The sequence below is a fragment of the Pectinophora gossypiella genome, chromosome 1 (genome assembly GCF_024362695.1).
Source record: "Pectinophora gossypiella chromosome 1, ilPecGoss1.1, whole genome shotgun sequence".
In the NCBI taxonomy this organism is placed as follows: Eukaryota; Metazoa; Arthropoda; class Insecta; order Lepidoptera; family Gelechiidae; genus Pectinophora; species Pectinophora gossypiella.
The window spans coordinates 15,261,396-15,279,091 of NC_065404.1; the positions used below are offsets into that span (position 1 = coordinate 15,261,396).

At 32.9% G+C, this 17,696-nt stretch overlaps 1 protein-coding gene across 2 annotated transcripts in view; it reads left to right on the forward strand.

Moving 5' to 3' along the window:
- LOC126370237 (uncharacterized) overlaps nucleotides 1-17,070 on the forward strand; it is a 565,986-nt gene extending 548,916 nt beyond the window's left edge. For both annotated transcript variants that reach the window (XM_050015052.1, XM_050015061.1), the window contains 8 exons: nucleotides 7,302-7,410; nucleotides 7,767-7,878; nucleotides 8,715-8,911; nucleotides 9,259-9,456; nucleotides 9,971-10,069; nucleotides 10,642-10,766; nucleotides 11,154-11,339; nucleotides 11,915-17,070. In XM_050015052.1, coding sequence (XP_049871009.1) covers nucleotides 7,302-7,410; nucleotides 7,767-7,878; nucleotides 8,715-8,911; nucleotides 9,259-9,456; nucleotides 9,971-10,069; nucleotides 10,642-10,766; nucleotides 11,154-11,339; nucleotides 11,915-11,989 — 1,101 coding nt within the window. In that variant the 3' untranslated portion in view covers nucleotides 11,990-17,070. The remainder of the gene's footprint in view (nucleotides 1-7,301; nucleotides 7,411-7,766; nucleotides 7,879-8,714; nucleotides 8,912-9,258; nucleotides 9,457-9,970; nucleotides 10,070-10,641; nucleotides 10,767-11,153; nucleotides 11,340-11,914) is intronic.
- Nucleotides 17,071-17,696: the final 626 nt, after the last annotated feature.

Genomic DNA, 17,696 nt, shown 5'->3' on the forward strand with positions numbered 1-17,696 from the left:
AAGAGCAAAAGTGCAGCCAGTGAGCCCAGCGAATTATTTGTAAACAGTGGTGAAATTAACCTTTAGTTGTCATAACTATAAAATTTGTTTCTATAGGTGTTTTTGGTCTATTACAGAAACGACATGTAACCAGGAGGTTTTAAGTGCAACCAGTTAATTTATTACTTTGCAAGAAATTGATTGGACTTTTGCACCTTATCGTACATACTTACAAGCATGGATCGTCTTACTTTTGGACCATCGTATGATCAGCCTGTAATGACCTTTAATCAAAAAGTGATTTTGTGACTATTTCCCCACCGGGAATCGAACCTGGAATCTCCGGATCGTGATCCCAACGGTCAACCACTGAACCATGGAGCCCGTCACCCAACAAGATATTTACGCATAATTTAAAAAATGCGAATGAAATACCAATTATTTTATTACCTTCCCCAAGTACAGCCGTCGTAATGACATAATTATATTCAAATCAATCTTCCGCTCCATAAATTAAACAAAAATATATTTCATCGAAACTAATTTAGCGATATGAATTTAAATTGATCGGCATGAATGTAATGAATTCATAAATCATATCGGCTCATTTTTTACTTCCAAGCGATTTCACTAATCAATTTGTGACGCATCAAAAAACTGTTTATTATTTTTTTAATTCAATCTCGTTCGACAAAAGGGATTCCTACGATGTCTCCATTAACGCTTAATTTGGTGTCTTTTATCTTCAAATCGAATATTTCTTTATAGTTGATGAAAATAGTGTAGCGCAAACAAAAATGTTTTTTTCACCGTCGTATAGTGAAAACACGTATGCGCCATTTTGAAAAATCCCATTCTAAAGTCATTTTCTTCAACTAAACCTCCATTTCTTTCAATTAATTTCATACCAGGTAAAATTTGGAGGGAAAGAAAACATGAATGATGACTTGTTTTATAACAATTTAGTGTACAGTCATGGGCAATATCATGGGCCCATTGTAGAACCCTGTCGCACTACCATATTTGACATTTTTTTTTTTTTATTTATTTATAAACAAAATTACATACACATACATTTTAATACTATCGCCAAACTACAACCGAACTTAATGACACTTACGGTTTAATTTGTCAAAAAAGTTAATGTGACATGGTTTCAAAGCGTATACATATTAGTACTCGTGACCGTATGTGCTGTCAGGTTATAAAATTTAATAACTGAATAGGCCAGTTTCCAATTAGTCAAATCAGTTACTTTTTACGAAACGTCAAACTATCTTACCTATTGCAATGTTTTGATAGCAAAAATCACATGCGGATGTGAGTTACTCTGTGATTTTCACTATAGTAGTAATATATAGAAAAACATATTACGGAGGAAGTGATGAGTAATAATTTGGATGGATATCGATCATATATAAATTCCACCGTCTGCATTTGGAATACCATTGTATTTAAGTTTATATGTAATACAAACTGGACTTAAAAAATGGAAAGGAAAATATGAATGATGACTTGTTTTATAACGATTTAGTGTATGTGCTGTCAGGTTATAAAATTTAATAGGCTAGTTTCCAACTAGTCAAATCAGTTACTTTTTACTAAACGTCAAAATAAACACGAAATTAATATGGAAATTATATGAAAAAACACACTGTGTCGTCATAGAAAAACGTGATAAAATTATGTTTTTCTTGATTAAAATACATAAATAAGTTAAATAGGAAAAAGAAAATGTTTTTCGTTAATTTTAGATCTGTATTTAGTAATCAAAATTTAATAATTTATCTTAAACCACACGGCCCAATTGAATTGAAAATCCAGTTCGCTCTAAGCTTGTCAAATGTGCGGCGCGGAGAGCGTTCCTTCTACGTAGTATTAGTGTTCTACATTGTCAATAACAAAACGGACTGCAAGTTGTCCTCTGACGACTTATGAGTCATCCATCAAACATTGATCCACAAAAATCAATCTACAAAACGTGACAAAACACCAACTTAAACATGACTCGATTTACACCCTTTTTCGGCAGAGGCGTAGGTATATATTCGCGATTTTTTTCAATGTCGAAACGGATTTGATTGACTGTGGCCAATTACATTGATTGATGCAATACCCTGATGTGGGTCTCAGACCTACGACCGGCGGAGTGATATATCGCTCTCATTTGTCTGCAAAAAAAATACAAATCTTCTCCATATATGCACCGAGATATATTATCGTTATATGTACTTCTTGGTGAGATGAACATTGACAGTAAAAAATCACCATTATTTTATAAATATTATCGATTTTTGTTTTTGTATATTCTATAAAACCTGATATTAAAAAACGACATGTTAAATAAATTAACTTATTTTACTTTTTATGTGTAAGAATATTTTATTTTTATGTTTACTAAACTATAACACTGTAAATATGATTGACGTAACTAAACTAATCAAATTAAATTAAAATTGCATGTACAATTATGAAACTATATTTTAACTATATTTTATATTTTAACTTATATAAGTGTTTAACTGTATAATACTATATTTTTTTGTAACAAATGGCTAAAGCTTGCCTTAACTAACCCATATCTTCTTACTTAAAAAAATATAAAATCTACGAGATACCTTAAAAAATAAATTAAAAAATATTATTTTTACATTAAAGAAAAAACAAATAAACTACACATAAACACGTTCACAATTGGCATCGTGATAACCAGAAACACTTCATAGATGTAGTCTGTACTTAACCCTAAAGATTTCACTCTTCAGAACTGCTCCGGCGCAGTTTATAAATGTGAATAAAAATGGCGCCGAATGGTGTGAGAGTGCCTGGCTTACAAACTTTATGGTGCGAGCCGCTTGTTTTAAAATCATATTATTACTCCGGTCTTTATAATTCGGACTTTTTTCCAATTTTAAATGAGTAAAATAAGTTTTATTTAATGTCAAATGTGGGCGGAAGACAAGAGGGAATGCTAGGGAGAAAATGCTACACCGACAAGAGCGTGGCTCTTAAATTGATGATGATGATAGTGTATTAAATTTTTGCATAAAATATATAAGTAATATTTTGCACCTTTACACACACGCTCTAAGCCTGGCAAGCACGTCCCTTTAATCAAAGTAACCTATAGCGGCTCGCAACATGCTTCTAGTGTTTCTCCGAAATGATTAATTCCAATGCACCCTGTGTCATAATTATAATTAAAACACACTAGAAAGGTTTTTAATGCAGATTAATTACCACAATAATTTCGAAGAAACTTGCTTTTAGTCGCTCTCACACCACCCAAAGCCACCTTAACGCAATATTTCTATTACGTAAATCTCAGCGAATTTTGGATGCGATGAACAATCAATTTTACTTTTTTATAGTAGTAACTTTGAAGAAACTTGTGAGAAGGCAACACAAATTACATTTCAATTGACGCTTCTACTGAATTAAATCAATTTCTTTCTTTACTTTTAAACAAACAAACCACTGTAATAATAAAGCCATATAACCTATATTATACTGTTTCTTGCTCGAAATATTGTTAGTGACAACTCAACTTAAACTATTTTTATTTTACTGTATCCTTTTCAATCGCTTGGATTTTATTCGCGCCGCGATTCTACGTAATCATAACTGAATCATTGCCTTTCAAACGGCACATTACATACATCGCGTCCGAAAATCGCTGCGTTTGTCGCAATAAGCAATTGCGCTTATATGTTCTATCCGTGGTGGGCCAGGCACGAGACGCCAGTGCTCGCTTGTCCCTTACGCATCATACACGTGGATGAAGAGCTACTCGTGCTAGACAAGCCTTGCTCGCTGCCGGTGAGTCCATTCGTGCGGGCTGTGTGTCGCGTCAAACTCTGGCCCGTCGGGTGATTTGGAAATAGAACGGTTTTATGTTTTGATAAAAGTTTATTTTATTTATTTTTGTTATTGAATTATATTAGTTAAATTGTAAAAAATAAATATTAAATAAATTTAATTAATAAATAAAAGCTTTTTAAACTTAAATCACATATGATGGAACCTGTGGGGTCCGCACCACGAATACGATAATGCGGTACGGTGCGGCCGTTCATGCCATACGATTGAACCGCACCACGATCTGTCCAGTCGTTGCCGAGCTATCTTTGTGTGAACACGTCACACAACATGCTCCGTTTTACAAAACAAGCTAAATTCGCATTATTTGTAGATACCAACCTTGCTATGATACCATGACAAGTAAAAAGGAAAAAAAAGAAAGGGCTAGATTCTATTTTAAAAAATAGACACTACCTGTGCGCACAGGAAGGGTAGATTGACTGATTTCGGTGCGGTGCGTCATCCACTCGATCGAACCTGTCCAGTATCGAACCGGGTTCGACGCGCATGGCGACTGCACCGCTTAAGGCTGCGTTTCCATTGACGCGGAGCTGTACGGAGATGAGGGGAGATGTGGAGGAATCGACCAATCGCCGTGACGAAGAGTGACAGAGCGTGTTCGTTTTTCGCTCTCTCGAATGCTGTGATTGGTCAAATCCGCACATCTCCGCTCTTCTCCACCCATCTTCGCATCAATGGAAATCCGGCCTAACCGGGTAATAATAATAATAATGTGCGCCGCACTGCCCTACACATGATCGAAATGGTGCGATACCAAACCGTGGCTCATGGTGCGGTCCGTACCGATTCGATCGTCTGTTACCACTATTAGAACGGTAAAAATATTTTTATATAATGAATTCCTTATTTAATTAAATTATACATAATTTTTAAACCTGGATGTTCTTTGTTTTCGATTAACGCGGACTGTCTTCAGTGTTAAAAAGAAAGCTTTTTTAAAAAACCTATAGCCTTGTAATTTGCATGTAGAATAATTACACAGATTATATACAGTACGCTTAAATCAGCAAACATTTATTATTTTTCCGTACTGTTATTATACCAAAAGCTCGCATAAATCTCAATAAATCTTCTCCCCAAGGCATGATAACGCCAGAAATAGAAAAGAAACAAAAAGCAGGAAGGTGGGGAAATGGATCTAATTTCTTATAAGGATGGTAAATAGTACAAAATAAACATAAGCCTTCGTTGGATGCTCGTTACCCGTATTAATGGTGCTAACTTACTTAATGATGGAGGTAAGGCAATGTTGGCCGTTATTACACGTTAAAATGTAAAAAATAATATTAAATCTATTTTTGATACTCGGTTAACCGAAATATCAACATTAAAGGAAGCAAAAGATTTTCTCGGTTAGGAATTCATAAAAAAAAATATATTAAGTATTAGAAAATACTTTTAACATTAGAAACTTTTGAAAGATTTTAAATATTAAGACAAAACACATGACTATCATTTTCATTTTCTATGAACTCTGTTATTCAGTTTCAATAAAGATATTCAATGAAATGATAAAGATTTATAACTTTAAGAATGCATATTTTAAAATAGTCTAAACAACAATATCGCTAGTTAAGAAAGATATGGGAATATTTTTGAATAATTTAGAAAAAAAGGACTTAAATATGATGGCTACACATATTTCATATTTTCAAACTCCGTAAAACTAAAAAAAATCGTTTCCAAATCCGGTCGCGCCAGAGTCTGACAACGAGATTGTGATCTTGAGAGTTGGAACAATACCGGACAGATCCGGTAGTGTGGACTCGGGAATCCCGGAAGAATCCCGGAACAATGCTATAATCCCACTTGGAAGTGGGTTTGGCTTGCGAGCCTCTGACTTTCACATTTTATCTCATGTGGTATTCGTGTCTTAAGATTTGTGTATTCTCTCTCCAAAATATCGATTCTTCTTTGCTCTTGAATTGAAAATTGTATATTCACGAACCTTATTCAAATATTATATAACTACAAAACACGTACCTATTTAAAGTTATGATTCTTATACTTCTATAATTGCAGATAGTTTTGTGTATCAATTGAGCAAAAAGAAAATGTCTTTACATTTCAGAATTTTTTACATAAAAAGAAAAGATATAATTGAAAAGAAATTACAAAAGACAGATCCGTTAAAAAGATTCTAATTAAAAGTCTTCGTTTTCCTCAAGAATAATAACCGGAAATATTTCTTTTTGCCTTGATATTTGAAAGAAAAATTTTTCAATTCAATATCTAAAAATTTTCGAACAATTACTGTATTGATTATAAAATTAATTACTTTTATTTAGATACCTACATTTTTATTAATTTTACTACTTACATTTTTAAAGCTAAGCAAACTTAATATTTTTATTATATTAAAAAGTGATTTAATTTAAATAAGTTGTTGTATGTATAAAACGAATAAATCTTTGAATATATCGTTCGTCCAAAGTTGGAGAGAGAATTAAAATAACAAATATTTAAAGGTTTTCTAATTTTAATGTTGTCCTTTGTCTTTGCATGCTTTACGTTGTATACGTCGTGTTTCACGCTAAAATGACTTTAAATAAAAAGTATCGTAAAGTCGTTTTTCATATATTTCATCACATATTTTTCAATGTCACCTTGCTTGCATTATTAGAATGCGCTTTTAATTCATTTGTCATTGTATTTTAATTTTATATTCGTTTAAATTATGGTATATTTGTGAAGACTAAACATTATCGATTTAAAATTATGCTAAATAAAAAACTAAGAAATATATTATAATTAATATTATTGACTCTTTTTTATAAGTAAGGAGCTAAAATATTCAGTTTCGTTGTATTTTATTATTTTTTCAAAGGAAAACCTTTTAGAATTTAAGCATAACACGATTCGTGACGTTTAGTTCTTCGTTTATTTATATTCGAATTTATAATACAAGTAATTGAATATTAAAATAATATAACTAAATTTTGACAATTGACGAAGCTTTTAGCTTCTTGTAGTAAACTTTTCCCCGAATCATCCTGAGGGACATTATTAAATGAAGTCAATTTCCGATCTGATGTCGGTGACATTCCCAATTAGAATTCTACGTAATTCTTAAAACTTGTTAATAATTCAATTGAAAAGCCCTTGCAAATTTTGTCAGTCACTTCTGACATCTCTGGTCTTGGGAGAATCATAAACAATTAGTTTAATGAACGAACCCTTATGGAAAATGTGTCCATTACACTAAAAATTTGTTAACTTTTATAAACAAATACTATAATAGTTCAGGTTGTAGTTGAAACTTATGGTAAAAGTTACTTCTGATTGTCAATTTTCAATTAAAAGCTATCGTTTTATTAGTATATCGTAACATTCTGTCAAATGATAATTTCGGTGAAACGGTTATGAAATATTAACGACACTTTTTGCTTGAGAATGAGATATTATACAGATAATTGTAATACTATGGCGTTATTTTATAGGTTCACCCATGTGGACGGTACAGGCACAACACAGTCGTTTTTATACTGGCTAAAGAATACAACTTGAAGAATTTGAGGACCATACACAGATTGGACAGGCTAACGTCTGGTAAGTCAAAAACTAGTTTCTTTTCAACATCTTCCTTATGAATAAAAGTAAATGTGGAGTAGCTGTGCAAGAAACTTGCTTGGAGATCTTTGAACTTGGGTTGACAGTAACGAAGAAGTAACGTTGTCAATAATTAACATATCAATTACATACTCTTTGTTTACATATCTCTTTGTTTAGAGATAAGCTTGCCTGTACTATCTGTTTTCTTTGTATGTTTCTTGTGTCTGTTTCATTGTGTACAAATAAATAAATAAATAAATAAAAATAAATAAATAAATCAACAGCACAATATCTATCATTAACACAACAACTGATATAGATACAATGTTTATTACTATTATTTTCATTATTAGGTCTTCTGCTGTTCGGACGGAGTCCAAAGAAAGCAAGGCAGATGGAACATCAAATCAGGAACAGACAAGTGCAGAAGGAATACGTCTGCAGAGTTGACGGAGAATTTCCTGAGTAAGTTAAAAATACGTTTTGTTATATTTAAGTTGATTACACTATGCAATACGGTTAAGAAAAACATCGTGTAGCCGAATAAAGCGTGTTTTCGGAGGCATGTGACCTAACCGGTATATCGGCTAATTTTCTTTTCGGGTTGGAAAGGAACTCGCCAGTCGCTTTTGTATAAATGGAACTGTCAATAACTTCAAATAATCAAAGCACAGGTTTTGTAAAACGGGATAATCGCTAGAGAGATGATTCTGATGTTTAGGCTGATCAGGTCCAATAAAAGAAATACACACTGAATACACTTGTTAGAAAAGTCAACCAAAGATAATATTATTGGAATGAGTAAGGGTAATATCAACAAGATTACGAATAATATCCAATCAAAACTTAACTTGACGGTGTCCCGATGTAACTTATAAGTATATTTGCTATTATTGTAACATCTGTGAAGGTAAGTAGTCGATAAATCTTAGGATATTATTTAATCAGCTAAAGTTGGCACACGTAAGTAAATGGGAGATTCATGTTGGTCTAACTAACGATGTAAATATTATTCAGAAATAGCACATCTTATTCAAAATATAGTATACACAACACTTGGATAACTCAATATTATTTCCTTGGGTCAATGGCATACTGTGTATCACAATACAAGTTTGATTACTTTTATACTCAACCATTTATTTTTTTGTGAAGATGAGGACTCATCCTCATGAGTCAAAGAAAATCAACTTGAAACGTGTATAGTGAATGACGATACTTAGACCAAGTGGCCAATGAACATTCTCAAATGTGATAATTGTGAAATACTATAAATTCTAAGATTCTTTTCTCAATTGCAGCGATGAGATCGAATGCCAAGAACCGATTGAAGTGGTGAGCTACAAGATTGGAGTGTGCAAGGTGTCACCAAAAGGCAAGGATTGCTCCACAGTGTTCAAGAGATTGGGATTCAACGTCAGAACGAATACTAGCGTGGTGCTTTGCAAGCCCAAGACGGGAAGAATGCATCAAATTAGGGTGCACTTGCAGTATTTGGGTAAGTCGCTTTTATTTCGTTTCAGTTTTATACACCAAAACCTTGTTTGGTTATGTTTATCTGCAGTGTGACTGCAACTTTTGTTCCGGTGACTGATAGTTCTGTCTACCGCGACTAAAATTCAGGCATGGTTTGTATCTGTCTGTTTTTGTATCTTCAAAGGGTTTTGTCTAACCATATATTTTACTGTGTCTTAAATGCCTTGAATGAGTCAAATTTAGAGAGGTACAATGTAATATCAACAATATAATCTTCTAATTAGAATCAACTATTAAAAAAATATATTATACCAATAACACCATCCATTATATTTATGAAACCTTTTGAACTCATCATTTTTCCAACAGGGTACCCAGTAGTAAACGACCCTCTTTACAACCACCCGGTGTTTGGCCCCCTCCGTGGTAAAGGGGGTGACACAGGCGGTAAATCAGACGAGCAGCTGGTCAGAGATCTGATTGCTATCCATAATGCAGAGAACTGGCTTGGAGTAGACGCTGCTGATGATGACATGCTGTTTTCCAAGCCGGTGTCTGATGATAAAGGTAATCATAAAGTTGCCAATCTATATTGCTCGCAATTAAATTTAGACATTCAATAGTGACGGACATATGTCACAATAGGTTAGGTTGGTTGGTTGGTTATAGATTTTGGCGGGAGGAAGAGAGGAATGGCGATTACTCCACCGACAAGAGCGCAGCTCTTAAATAAGAGAGAGATATGTCACAATAGCACGACTATATGCATAACTGTAACAATATCATACTAACTAGTTATATGTCATAGGCAGGAGACACACGTTGAAGTTTCATGAAAGCTATGGTTAAATTAAGTAAACGGTGTACAAAGACTCTTTGTAACTCGGAATACTTTTGCAGTTTTAAATAATGTACTCGTAATTAACACAACTACCTGAAATTACTTTCCTGATTATACAAAACATTAGGTAATGCACAAAATATTCTTCCCTATTAAAGACACTCCCAAAAGATGTGTGGATACACTATAATGGTTCTAAAATAGTAAGATAGAAATAAACCAACGAATTATTCCCTACAGTTGGTGAAGATGACTGTGACACAGGCCCAGCGTCAAGAGAATCGTCTCCGAGACTGGAGTCACCCGCTCCTGGTGTAACACCATCTTCCATTATGACACGTAAGTTTTAAATTTTTAGAAAGGCATACTAAGAATCTTCTAGAGGTTTTCTTTCTTTCCTTAATTTAATTACAACTATTTGTAATGTCTACTACTTTTCAAGTCGTAGGTCTCGAATTTGATACACACCAGATTCATTTATGTGATTAACTATTGGATGCACTTTTTTTCATTCAGAAATCAGAATCATTTATTCAACGTAATTATCATGGATAAATTTGTTGAAGGTCAATGTGACATTTTTGAATTTACGTCATTTCGCAAGGTGTTATGGCTGAGGAGAAGAAATGACAAGAAACTGCAACAGCAACACATCTTTTAAAAACCAATGAGGATATACATTACAAGTTATTTAATAACTAGAGGAACACATTCAATACCAGACATTTTTATGGTATCCACGTACGGTATGACTATACTTCTTATGTAGATAATAGTATCCGAGATTTTTCATGTTTTGTACCAGATAGACTATCCTGACTGGCTTGATTGGAGTATTTTTTCAATCAATCCTAATATTTCATCATTTTTACAGTTTACAGGGCATTAAAGTTTTATATTCTTGCCTTTAGCAACGCTGCCCAGTCCATCAAGTGGGGCGGAGGCTCCAGCTGAAGTGTCATCACCGGGATCCTGTACACTCGCACCATCCCCTGCCATCTCACCATCGCTGAATGATGACTCCAATGATGCTAAGGTAGAATACAAATGCTCTAAAATCAATTTTATGTGAGGTACTAACTCAAACACTATAAAGAAACTTAAAAATGCTTGTTTTGTTGACTTGTAACAAAATCTTCAATATGTCTTAAGTGTCTTCATTAAGCCGAATATAATTGATCGTATTTGCTATGCGGCAAGATGGTTGCTGAGTACATTATTATATGAGTCTGTTTGGATTATTAATTAAAACAGACCTTGTGACCGTCATCTGTATATACTTCCATTAATAATTAAACGACTAAATTGATAATTTTATCAAAAAACAAACGCAATTCATTTTTGCACCAAGACCTTCATGTTTGTCTTAAAGTTTACCATCATATCCCACAACCAAAATCTAACCCTTAACAATTCCTTACAGTCGGACAAAGTGACAGTGGCGACACAGACTGGCTGCGCAGCGACTGCAACGAGCTCAGCCGCCTCAAGCGTTGTCAGCACCAACGACGCGTTGACCTCCGACCCTCATTGCTACGAGTGCCGAGTCCGGTACCGCGACCCGCGGCCCAGGGATCTTGTCATGTATCTCCATGCTTGGAAGTACAAGGTTGGTAGCTATGTTATTCTCCAAAATAATTCTTCAAGGTTAAATTTTTCAGTGACTTCACTTGACTATAGAAATCCTGTCTTGTGTCTAAAATTTCAGTAAGTTGACAGGAGATGTCAGTTTTTAACTAATCAACATATTATCTTATCTAGCCTACTTGATCCCACTGCTTGGGCAAAGGTTTTTTTCTTCTCGACTCTGCGCAATCTCCGACCAACCTTTTCGATAAGCATTAAGCGTTAAATTGAAACCATTTCTTAAATGCTTTTATATATCTTCATTTTTTAAGTTGTTGGCTCAATAATGTATGCTAATAACTTTGTAACTCGAGTGTAAAAATTAAAGGTATGTAATTGTACATTACATTATTACATGCAGCCTTGATACACATCCCCTGTAAGAAAACACCTTCTGTATTTCAATAATCAAGGCCAAAGCCATCTGTGACATGTTTACACAGGTCCCCTTTAGTTTACGACCCCGTAAAATTAAAAATCAAATAATAAAAACAGGGCTGCATGTGATATGCTCTAATAAAAAGTTTTATTGTTGTAACAGAAAATATTTTGTTACAGGGACCCGGGTGGGAGTATGAGACCGAGTTGCCGCAATGGGCATCTGTGGAATGGGAGGAGCCAGAGAACTCATAGTTGCAAGAACTAACACCATTGAGCAGGCGCCTCGCCACCATAAACGTCAAGTGAAGACTTTAGAAGACATTTTCGATTAAGGACTGACATAAAAGATTTTTAATCATTTATTATAAAGTGATAATTGTTTTGAAAGTTTTGAAACAAATCAATATTGATAGTAATATAAATATTGATTTGTTTACACGTGAGGCGCCCGAAACCAAAATGACGTTTGTACTTGTTTGGCTGTTATCTTACAGTGCTCTGAGGTAAGTTTATAATTAAAATAAGTGAGATTTAGATTAAGGATAGTTTACTTTCCGTGCTGTTCCTCAGCTACTTTGACTTTTGTTCGAAAACAAAATTTTAGCTAACTTTAGAGCACTATTTGACTCGTGTTTGCATGTTTACTTTCGTATACTTAAGATTAAGCCACTTTGGGTATCTTTGGGCAATATCGCTGTCTTGTTTTCACTCACGCTGTTTGTCGTTAGCTCGAGAGAAACAACGATGATGCTCGAACTTCCTGAAGTGTTTTTTTTTTCTCGGCTATATATGTGTTTCTTTGTTTAGTATTTTTTAGAATTGTATCCGTTTTGAGTTCCTATCGGCCTAGGATGTTTGAAGCTTGTTGTAGTGTAGCGTAAGGGAATGTAACAATTTGTAATAATATCGGTACCATAAAAATAGTATATATCGCTTTAACGAGGCAGGGTCAGAACCACAATCATAAATGAATATATTAAATGAGGAAAAATCATTTTTAAAAACATTTGACATGGGATAGCTCTTCTACCGAATTCTGAATTTAGGGAATTTTTAGTGGAGATTCTCTACCAATAATTATTTTGACGTTTTTGCCCCAACTTAATGTCAAACTCATTTATATTATTAAATAAGAATGTTGCTTTTAAAAAATAAGCTTTCGTAGCATTTTCTTTTTTATAAAGTAACTATTGGTGGAGTCTCAATAACTAATTTTGAATAAAATCTCGGACCACTTCTATATTTTCTTAATATCTTGAAAAAAATAGGACCACTGTTTTAAAAAGGTTTTATAGAAAAGCTATCTCTTAAATACTAGGTGCGTACATTTATAAATGAGAATTCATAGGTAAATATTGGATAATAAGATTTTACTGTTGGTCGGTCGAAGTTCTATTTCGCCTAATAGTTGAGTATGTCTTTTTTAATCTGAATGGCCACAGTGTTATCTGAAGCTATCATAAGTCGGACAAAATTCGGTGAAATAAAATTCGGCTTATCAATAGTTCACAGGATAATAAGGTATAGTAAACATTTTGTCGCATTTTGTAGACGGTGTTTTAGCTACGTCGTCACATTTTGGCTTCCATAGTTTTGAGTAGAAAAAAAAACAAGTATTTAGAGAAGAAATCTCGAAATTTTTGTACTTTACATACATAGAGTAACTTTACTAATAATTTTCTATATTTATGAACATATCTTTTTCTGTTCTGCTCTCATTGAAGCCTGTTCTTTTATGCATTTATTGTATTGTACGTATTATATCACTGAATTAATATACTCCTAAATTAAACTGTATCTAACTATTTCAAAATGTAAAACCGATGTTTAATAAAAATAAACCTTATGCACGTACTATACAGTTCGCGACAAACAGTGAATTCTGTGAAAAGAAATACGATACGCATACGAAAACTGTATAGCATCGTAAGTGTCATTTCATCGAATACTGTATATTTTGACAGATAAAGTGACCGCCACGGACTGACCGTTGTTGGCCGATAGTCCTAAAATATATTTCACAAAAGACCTATTTTAAAAATAGAAAAGATTAAAACATTTTTAAGCAGCAGGTTTAAAGACATGAATAATAATTTCATTTATCTTCTATTCTATATTTTGTGCGTGTGTAGAATAAGTTCCAGTTTGCTTAAATTTATTGTTTGGATTGTTTTGATTTTCTTTGATTTGTAACCGTTAACGTGAATTAAACGCTGGTTCGTTTATTTTCTAGTATACATTATATACATGTTATATTTATTAGTATATACCGTTATTAGTAGTTGTAATAAAATGTAAAAGACAATTTCTTGTGACTCTAAAATATTTTCACGAGCTTTCAAACATTAGTTAAATGGAAATTATATATTTTTCTTACTTCTAGCGTAGAGTAGCGTGTCGTTTTTGTTGTCGTATAATTTATAGTATTTGAAGTGAGTAATTTCTTATTTTTCATTCCATTATCAAATAATCCAGACATTTTCAATGTCAGTTTACTTACACTGGCTGGCGTTTTTTGTAAAGACAAGCATGTTCAATATTCCACATATCAATACTTTCTATCAAATGAAATTATGTACAAGTATGAACTATTTCCCATTACTAATACGTAATTCAATTATTTTATTGGTATATTTAAATAAAAATATAACACAAAACACCTTAATTACTTCCTCAGTTAATGAATCAACTATTATTAAAGTCTACAATTTGAGAAATATCAATGACAGAATCAAATTGATTTCTCTAATTTATCGTTCACTTACCCGTACTCTTAACTAACTGGCACTTGCCAGGCATAAAACTCGATTATTATTTTGATTTTCAATTCATGATTAAATTTTAAAGACAAATTAAATCATCAAGTTCTGTTGGGTAGGGAGAATGGATATCATTTTTAGAAAGGCACCTACACTAAAATATAATTGCGTTATTCCATTTTGTTTATTTGTACGCACAATCTGATGTTGTTTTTGTATAAAAGACCAATCATTTTAATACGTAATTCCATAGGCGTTGTTGTTCAGAACAATTAGCATAAATGTTATAAAATAAATATAATAAAATCACTCACTTCAAATATTTATAAACTCTATAATATTATAATATTGTTGCTATCGGCTATACGATTGTATATACGCTAAATGTTATCTGCCACGGTTGTATTCAATCTTCCATTAATTTCAAAATTAAAGCTGGCTGTCTATCTGTTTTGGGATCAAACTACTTAATGTAAAAATATCAATGGTGTAAGGAAATGAGAGGAATTTGTAGTCTATTTCTTTTGCTGGCAACATTTTACACGCCGTTAGGTTGGTACTACTGTGTGAAGCGTGCCATTGACGGCCGATAACAGTAGTACCAACTTAAATGGTTTAGAAAAAATAGTTTCAATCGTACCGTTTGCCTCATCAGTAATTATGGATACCCAAATATGTTTCCAAGATAACAAAACAGATTTTTTATATATGACGTAATAGTAGCGTGTACAAAGTAAGAATTATCTGTGGCATATCACCTAGGTACCACTATGAAGCTAACTTGACTGGTCGACTAATAATATGACAAAAGGACAACCTAAAAGGACTATTAAGGCGCCCCGCGCACGGGTGCACGGGGCGGGCCAACTTACATTGGGAAAATAACAAGTTGGTATAATTATCCAGCGTAAGTTGGTCTGCAGGGTCTGCACGGCAAACGCGCCGCGCGCGGTGCGAATTATATCGAAGGCTTCGACCAATTGCCGTACCTACGATCTATGTAGATAGCATTCGCAGCATTTATTGGCGAAGCCCTCGATATATTCCGCGACACGCGCGGCGGGGTTACTGTGCCGCGAAGGCTGACCTTCACCCGAGTTTTGGCATAGGTATGCGCTATAAGTCTGACTGCAAGTAATAAAAGACAGGTAAAATGGAGACAAATAATGTTAATCAGTCAAGTAAGTTTCTTCCGATGAATATTGTTGTATTTTTATAGTATGTAAGAGCTGTTCATATATATTTATGTTATATATAGTAGGCCCAAACTATCGTTCGGCGACTGAATGTATTAAAGGGCTGGTGTTACCACATGAAAAAAACTAAATTAAAAAAAAATCTAAACGCAATACGCGAACCAGCCTTACATTTAAATGACTGTAATTTTAAAAAAATACATGTAAAATGTATCTTTACATTGTTATTCTTTTAATTTACCCGCTTTTCTTGTCAAAATTAAATGAAGAAATTGAACCACTGATTCTGTTCAATTCATTTATTTATAAGAAATTTTCATGTGCCTTCTCAAAATAATGATGAAAAATAAATGATAAATAGTAAAAGTATGTTTTTAATTACAGTTTGTAATTGTTACACGTTTTGACATTTGTAAGTAGTGTTACATTGGCACAATGGAGCTTATGCCTTGTATTGTGAAGTGTGGGTAGAGAGAAAAATAACATTTAATATAATAATTTCTTAATGATAATTATAATTTTCATTAAATTCAAATAGTAAGTACCACTTGGGTACCTACATCTATGACTTTTTATAATTTTATTCATAATTTAAATCTATTATTTTTTTATAAATAATACTTTTGACTTGTTTTATAAGATCTCTTGTTATTTATTTATTATTTAACAAATAATGATCTCTTTTGTTCATTAAAACAAGTCATTTTACAGACATATATGATTTTTGTTTTTGTATCATCACCGGTGCTTAGCGAAAGTCATAAAGAGAAAATTAATCGAAAAAAATTGTAACTCGGGCCGAACTTGAACCCGCAGCATTTGTCAAGCCGAGACGAGCGAGTTAACCATTACACCATCGAGTCCTACTCCTGTCTACGCGAAATTATTTCTATGTATCGTCATTAAGCCGCACGCCATCTATCTAGAATATTGAGTACTAATATTACTCAATGAAGAAGGCACGCTCGTCCCGGCTTGACAAATTAAAAAATCGTTTTTTTTTTTAAATGTATATGTATCTTTTTTAATTTCTCTATCCACATTAAAAAGCTCGTGTTTGGCACAATTTTGAAATGTTCTCATATTTTGCAAATATTTTACTTTTTATTTCTTTTTCTTATTTTTTTTTAAATACTAATGAGTGTGTTCTCATTGTCAATACCGGTAGTTGTGCCATCAATGGCTTAATTTTGACATGTAACTTAGTTTTTTTTTTTTTCTTGTATATTAATTTGAACGATGACAAAATGAAAGACATTTGTTATTTTAATAAGTATTTCGTGATTAAGAATATAATAGCGTTTCCTTCTTTAGATTCATGTTATAAGAATTCATGTTTCCACTTAAATTTAATTAGAATAAAATTCATCATTGACTTTGTTTGTCTTATTTTTTAAAAATCCTCATTTTATTTAAAAAATCTTTATTCTTAAGAAAATAACTGAACAAGTGAATACTTTTCGGTAGTAATAAAATTATAACAAAAAAAATACAAACATAACTCATACTAAATAAGCAACTTAAATAAAACAAATACGTCTGTCCTTCAAACATCTAGTTCAGAGGCTACCAGTTTTAATCTTGTAAATCTACCCAAAAGAAACATCCCAACTTTTTCTGGGAAGTACAATGAGTGGATCACATTTAGAGATTTATTTTTATCAATGATTCATATCAATCCAACATTGGATAATGTACAAAAACTGCAATACTTAAAGGGTTATCTTGCAGCAGAAGCAGAACAGCTTCTTAAACTAATACAACATAGAATCACGCCTATATCCACAAAGAGTTAGTAGAGTTGTATAGTACATACACCCACTTCGAACGACGAGCCTATTGCCATTAACCGGGCACAAATCCTAGAAACACGTGATATTAATTTCAAAAATCTATGATCCAAATATGAATTCAAATTCACAAAATCGAATTCAGTAGTTAAAAATAATACATGTTAAGATAGTACTAAAAATACCATCCAGGGAAGGTAGAAGCAGCGCGCAC